The 7221-nt window shown below is 44.0% G+C and overlaps 1 protein-coding gene across 7 annotated transcripts in view; it reads left to right on the top strand.

Annotated features, from left to right (window-relative positions):
- The first annotated feature begins 1634 nt into the window (after positions 1–1634).
- Positions 1635–7221, top strand: part of ssbp2a (single stranded DNA binding protein 2a) — a 52382-nt gene continuing 46795 nt past the window's right edge. For 3 of the 7 annotated variants that reach the window (XM_032516174.1, XM_032516176.1, XM_032516178.1), the window contains exon 1: positions 1638–1843. In XM_032516174.1, the coding sequence (XP_032372065.1) occupies positions 1788–1843 (56 nt within the window). In that variant the 5' untranslated portion in view covers positions 1638–1787. Of the gene's footprint in view, positions 1844–7221 lie in introns of all 7 variants that reach the window. The other 4 variants (XM_032516173.1, XM_032516175.1, XM_032516177.1 and 1 more) reach the window with 4 other exon arrangements.

Here is a 7221-nt window from a genome sequence, read left to right as displayed (position 1 = left end):
ATCGCCTGCTAGTGGTTGTCATGGTGATCAACCCTAGGGGACTCATCCCAAAACCAAAAGTTCTGCTTGTCTGAAATAGAACCTCTGCCTCTCTCCCTGGGGAAGGGGGTTCATTTGGCACATGGGGAGGCATTGAGAGAGAGAGACAGAGAGACAGAGAGACAGAGAGAGAGACAGAGAGACAGAGATACAGAGAGACAGAGAGACGGAGGAGCAGGAGAGAATGAGGCAGTGTGCATCCATTCCAACTGGGTCACATCACGGGAGCATTGCGTAAGCATAAACACTGCTGCCCCTGTGCTATGCCCTTAGCACACGCATGCATCCATGCATGTACGCACGCTCACGCACACACACACACAAAAACACACACACTCACTGTGTCTTTCCAGAGCTTATTGTTGTCTGGGAATCAAGTGTTTTGTAAGACAGGGTGTAGTGTTTTTCAGGTCTTGAATAGATTTGCCATAAGTACATTGTGACAGTAGAGTGAACCCTCCTCTCTGCTAGCTGCCATACTGGACAGCAGCATGACATAGCACTTCTTGCCTGCTGCATATCCAAATACACACACACACACACACACACACACACACACAATGTTCTGTAAAGAAGGCTATGTTTTATGCAGTCATGGTGACCTCTGTGTTTTAGTAAAAACCTGTGTCAGTCCCATGATCTTCAGCACTACGCATCAATGTGTGAGGCCTTTACAGGATTCCACCTGTTGAACAAACTCCCTTACGTATCAGTTACTTCAACAGGTCACCATTTACATTCTACTGATGATCCTCGATGTCCTACTGCATTTATCTGAAACTGAAGTATCAGTGGTTTCCCCAAACATTTCCTGTCGGTGGTGGAGCAGCTGCACAGTGACAGTGCTTCAAGCATGTGTGTACAGGAAGGCTTCTTTTGTGACCACATCTTCCCACTGTGCACCCTCCCTGTGCATGCTGGGTGTGCTGTTTACAGGCCCTTAGTAGTGCTTGTCTGTTTCCAACATGCTCTGCTCCACATATGGATATCTTAACACTTTGGTAAATAAACAGTGATGCAAATGCACGTTGTATTTGCGAGACTTGTTTGCGCAGTGTGTGTGTTGTGTGTGTGTGTGTGTGTGTGTGTGTGTGTGTGTGTGTGTGTGTGTGTGAGACGGTAGAGGGTGTGATTGTCTATAAAGGAACAGCCAAAGCCAGTTGTTTAAAATCCTAGTTGGACGGTTTCAAATCGCCCCCTTGCACTGAGAGAGGAGATAGAGGAGGGGGTGCAGATGTGTGTGTGTGTGTGTGTGTGTGTGTGTGTGTGTGTGTGTGTGTGTGTGTGTGTGTGTGTGTGTCTACACATGTCAGGAGAGCTATTCCAATCAGGGAAGGGATGGGAGAGACGCTGACAGACAGATAGACTTCAGACAGACAGACCGGGAAAGCAGAGAGAAAAAGAGAGACATGGCAAGAGAGAGAGAGAGAGAGAGAGAGAGAGAGAGAGAGAGAGAGAGAGAGAGAGAGAGAGAGAGAGAGGAGAGAGAGAGAGAGAGAGAGAGAGAGAGAGAGAGAGGAGAGAGGGGAGGGAGAGGGAGAGAGAGAGAGAGAAGGGGTGGAGCTATGCCATAAGGGCGTGGTCAATGAGCTGTCACTCACTTGCGGTTGCCATGGCAAGCGGGCGGTCCTGAACAGCGGGACATCCAATGGGAGACGACGCTGCTTGTGTCACCATGGTGACGGGGCTGTGCCCAAGGAGGTTGTGATGGGTTGACAGGTGCATGACAATCGGAGCTCTCTGCAAGCATGTACGCCAAAGGCAAGAGTAGCAACGTGCCGTCCGACAGCCAAGCCAGAGAAAAGTAAGTTTTATTTATGGGGGAGGAAACCGCGGCTGTGAGGGAAGTTCATGAGCGGCCGGGGCCAGTCACACACGGAGCTGCGATAGGGGAGGGCACGCGGCGCTCCACTCAGCCGCATGGAGCTCTCTGCTCAGCGCTCTGCAAGCCTTCAAAAGTTGACTGCTTCATTTATTTGAAGAAAGATAGACATTTCGTCGGCGGTTTTTACTGTAATTAGACAAAGTAATCTAGAATGTGTCACGTGTAGTTTCTGCTTAATTCTGCTGGGGATTTTCTGCTTCTCTTGTGATGTCTTGGCATTACTGTGCTTGTTGTCTGTTTCATTCCATTCCGAGCCTATTCATTTTAAACACTCATTTGGATATTTGCATCAGTTTTGCGTGTTTTCTACACATGCGGGTCTATTTAACTGTTCCGACAGAGTCGCCATAACGATTTAGCAGTTGTTGTTTTTTTTTTTTAAACATGCGGAGCGAAACTAGACATGGTCCACCGTCTGTCGGCGCAGTGGAAGCGGCAACTTAAGTCCACGGATTTGACTGCTCGCAAGCCGCTGCGCGTTTTGAGGTGTCGCTTTTTCAGTCTTGCGTTTAATGCCACGCTCCTTGAGTCCAGTCACCGCTACAGTAGATGAGATGTGTGACAGCAGACGTTCATCTTGTCTCCACATTTGGCGAGACGTGCAAAGTTTTTTTTTTTTTTTTTTGTTAAATAGCTTAGTTGGTCATAAGAGAAATCAGCCACAGCAATTTCGTTTTACATATCAGCAAGAAAAGATAAGCGTAAGTGCTGTATGGCTGTGCTTTCTGTCCATTGGCAGGGTCAACAGACAGAGAACAGAGTTGGACCCATAATGGAACTAATTAGGCTTTTTCCATATCAGACAGGAGCTTTTACATTGCAAAATGTAGGTCAGTTTTGGCGGTGCATAGGTCAGTGACAATAGAATATAGTTTAAATTAAATTATAAGTAATTATACAATAGGCCTACATTTATAAAAATGTACAGTATCTGTCTGTGCTACCTTTCAACACTAGCTACATTTTATCAGATGCAATGCATGAGATGTGAAACTAAAACTATAGATGCACAGAATCGAATAACAGATCCTGTGTGAGAGCACCTCAGGGTGAAGCCCCTGTTCAATTGCGTTCAACCAAGCATGGCTGCTTGGTACTTTTTTTTGGATGCTCAGGGTCAGATGGTCAGCGAGCAGGGACCATAGATCAGCGCCCGCTGGGAAGGAGGAGCAAGTGTTTATTGATGAAATGCCTTTGACTGTGACTAGTAAGGGACAGAGAGGGAGAGAGTTATGGTATTTTTGAGTTGTTGACATCTATGAGAGTCCTTAATTGTTCTGGTAATATGGCCATAAAAAAACTAGATTAATTGTCTCTATTCTACCTCTATTCTGTCTTTTAAATCGAGTTCAATCTTGTTTGTCAACAGTGTGATTGAGTGTTCAGCTTCATCCCTTGAGCCCCATTCTTTATCCCCCAATCAATATGAAAAGGATAGGACTAAGCAGTGTGACTCTATCGCTGTCTTATGTCAGACACAGAGATGGAACTCTTCCTCCAGGCCTGGAAGATGGTCTTTGTGAACACATGTAAGCGTGTGTGTGTGTAAACATGTACTGTATGTGATAAGCTTTTCTGTTGGGAAAACACAGCCGATACTTATTCTGTCAAAGTGTTACTTATGTATCCCCTGACAGTTCACCTGTGATGTCGAGACTTCAGTTCAAATGTGTTAACATGACCTATAAGTGGGTTGCCTGTCTTCAAAGGAAACCTCTTGTTCAAAGATGATCAAAGATCTGTTAAAGACCTGCTAATTTAGAGCAACTTGGGAGCTTTAACATGCAGGGACACCTGGCTTTGGGAAATTGAAATAATTGTGTGTTATTGAGCATAAGCCTTAGTTCATTAAATGAACCATCTACAGTGGTATATTCTTAATATATTGGAGATTAGTCTTTGAGATCCAAACAGGTGAGATCTCTCCTGCGGACTCTACATTTCCTACTTTCATATCTGACTTTCTGGGATCACATTACATATAGACTTCTGTGTTGTTGCAGATCATCTTGTTTACATTTCAAGGCAAGAGTTGATGTTCCATTGGGCATAAATGCCAAGGCCACAACAAAAGAGAGGACTGGGTGACAAGAAAAGACCAGATAAGAAAGGCTGGGAAAAGGCAAAAATCAGACGAGGCAGAGTTTCATTTGTCTCATAACAAGCAGCGCTGTTTATCAGTGGTGTGTATCAGAGAAGCAGCCCAGCGCCGCCGACTCTTCAGTTGTTTCTCATTTCTGCAGCGCAGCGGGGGATCAGCGAGTGGGAGAGACAGAGGGCAACAGCAGACTGAGGGGAAGAAAGAGGAGGGGAGAGAGCGCAGGACTGAGGGAATTTGCTGGATCATTAGTTTACATTGTTGTAGTATTGACCTCAGGATGGAACCCCACAGACACGGGGCTCTGGCAACTCGCCAATGTAGATGTAAAGGAGCTCTAAATGCAACTGACCGTGTGTGTGTGTGGTGTGTGTGTGTGTGTGTGTGTGTGTGTGGTGTGGTGTGTGTGTGTGTGTGGTGTGGTGTGGTGTGTGTGTGTGTGGTGTGTGTGTGTGTGTGTGTGGTGTGTTTTGCAAATCTGTGTCCTTGCTACGGATGATTTGGAAATACCCCTTTTTGCCTCAGCAGGTTAATAAATCACAAATTTCCAAATGTGTATCTGTTCGTTTTACAGTTTGCAAACTTGAAGATAAAAATGAATATAGCGGGATAAAAATCTTGCCTAAGGAGTTTCCCAATATCACTTTTTAAAAGATCCCACATTAAATGCTGTATAGAGGTGTTGGCTACAGTGTGCAGACTCTGCCAAAGGATACTAAACAAAATACAGGAAGCTTTATTTCTCTCTTGTAGAAATTGTGAGGACACTTCAGTTAAGTTCTTGGGTCTTGTTATGAAAAGCGTTCAGACATATATAGGTCTATAGATATTGTGCATGTAGAATCATTGCAACAGACAACAGCAAAACACTCTATTAATAGGATTAATCTCTTATAGATTGTTATTAAAAAATATACTTTGATTGTTTTCTCCTACATAGAAAAATGCTGCATGTAAAACACACCAAAGGGAATTATGAAGAAAAACATATTTTGAAGAAAACATATTTTGAAGAAAACATATTTCTCATAAATGATTATTAAGCCCATGTACCTGACATTTCTCCAGATTGTATATCCTTTGCTGCATAAATGATGTGGTAAGAAATCACCTCCTGCACAAAATAGTAAAATAATATATTTCATGAAGTTCTGTTATCACTTATTGATTTCCTGTATTTAATCCCCACCCTCTACAGAAGAGGATGTGCAGATGAAGAGAAGCAAGAGTAGGGAATTTATGTTTTAAAAGATGGGTTTACCCAAATCATGAATGCAGACATATTGTCTCACTTACTCCTAATGCTATCAAGCTACAGAGAAAGTTCAGGTGTGATGGGCCACATTTGTGAGATATCTGCTTCTGAAAAGTGCAGCGGCACATCAGTTCAATAAAGGGGAAAGGAATTTTCTTTGTGTTGTTCAAAGCTCTTATAAACTCCTCAGAAACATTTCTTTTCAGAACCAATGTCCCTGACCTAGCCATCAATAGCTTTGATTAGGACAACTTCTTACGTAAATCATAGTTCCAGTCACAAGCAGTTGGCAGCGAGGTGTATGGATAATGCTGAGTAACAGGGACATTTCCAAATAAACCCCCAACTGTCTGCATAGCTAGATGCTGCACCACAAATATGTATTTGTTGACCCTTTTTAAAGTGTTAGACAGCGTACAGTAGATATGGAGTCTTTACACCTATATGCCTGTAGTGAACACTGTCTGGGTCTCAGGCTGCAACACTGATCAGCTCTCTCTCTCTCTCTCTCTCTCTCTCTCTCTCTCCTCTCTCTCTGGCGGTACCTGCGTTCCGGTCTGCACTTGATTTTGATTCGGAGTGACAGTACACGACCACTGACTGTGTACTGCAGTTGTTCAGTGAGTGTAGATTTCAGTCACCGGCAGTAAGAGGACGTATTCCACATAGTTCTGGGATTGCGGTCCTGAGTGAGTTGCATTGCAACGCATAGTACACATTCCTTATTCTTTCTTTTCTGTGTGTGTGTATTGAATCATGGAACAAACACTGCCTAAACACACACACACATGCTTGCAAGTCTCCTCACTTCTCTCAATTTATCTTGGATTTACTGTATACAGCAGCACAGTTCTAGTTTTGTGGAGGTTTTCCTAGAAAGTACAACCTGTATTTTATCTGTTTTTTACTCATCAGATTAATAAGCAGAAACTGTAAACTCACAGTCCAACTAAATTAAGTGCTGTTGTTGTTTCGTCTGTAGTTCAGGTTCCAGCTATAAATCTGGTGCAGACTTAAGCATTTCTAGTGCTGTCAGAATCACCATTCTGCACACATCCGTACACACACACACACACACACACACACACACACACACACACACACACACACACACACACACACACACACACACACACACAGCTTCTTCTGAACCGAGACACCTCAGAATCCTGCCAGGAGGCTGCCAATGCAGCATTGCGCAGACTGAGGAAAAGCAGTGCATGCTGGGAGTGTTTATCCGACAGAAGAAATTCAGGCTGCCACTCTGGCTCTGACAGTGAGTTGCATTACAGGAGAACTGCAATAAAAATAGAGCAGTATCTCACACACATGCTCACAATGCCTTGCATCGACTGTGCGGGGAATCTGATTTTGTCCGTGTCAGCTGCCACCTTATGAGTGTAATTGTTGAGTTTTTTTGTTTGTCTACTACATCTCAGTGTCCTTGAGAAATGATAGAGGTGCACTCATTAGAGGAAAGAGAGAGTGGGAACATTGGTTAGAGCACGAACAAAGGAAATGTAGCCAGGGGATAAACATATGTTGCTGGTCAGCTTGGTGGGTGAAATAAGAGGCTGAGTATGGAAAATGAGCATCAAGTTAACAAATGTAAAAATCTGACCCAAATTCAACAGTTGAGAGGTTAAAAAAAGGACTGAAGAAAGAAAGATCTAAAGGGAAAGAGAGAGTTTTCGAGTCCAGGTCTGACAGGGTCAGGTGATATCCTGCAGGACCTCATGGTCTAATGCTCCATAATGTGTGTTGGACCTCTGCACTCTACACACATCGCACTCTCTCTGTGGATCACTTACACTGGTAAGTGGCCACACCTGGTTCTGTTGGCCTAAGTACAGCGACGGAGTAAAAAGCCACAGCAGAGAACCCTTAACCCAAACATAAGAACCACACGTGGGCCTCAGCTTTAGCTAAGTTGACAGAAAACAA

The sequence above is a fragment of the Etheostoma spectabile genome, chromosome 5 (assembly GCF_008692095.1).
Source record: "Etheostoma spectabile isolate EspeVRDwgs_2016 chromosome 5, UIUC_Espe_1.0, whole genome shotgun sequence".
Lineage (NCBI taxonomy): Eukaryota > Metazoa > Chordata > Actinopteri > Perciformes > Percidae > Etheostoma > Etheostoma spectabile.
Note: the sequence above shows the minus strand (reverse complement) of the source record. Positions and strands in the feature narration are given on the sequence as shown.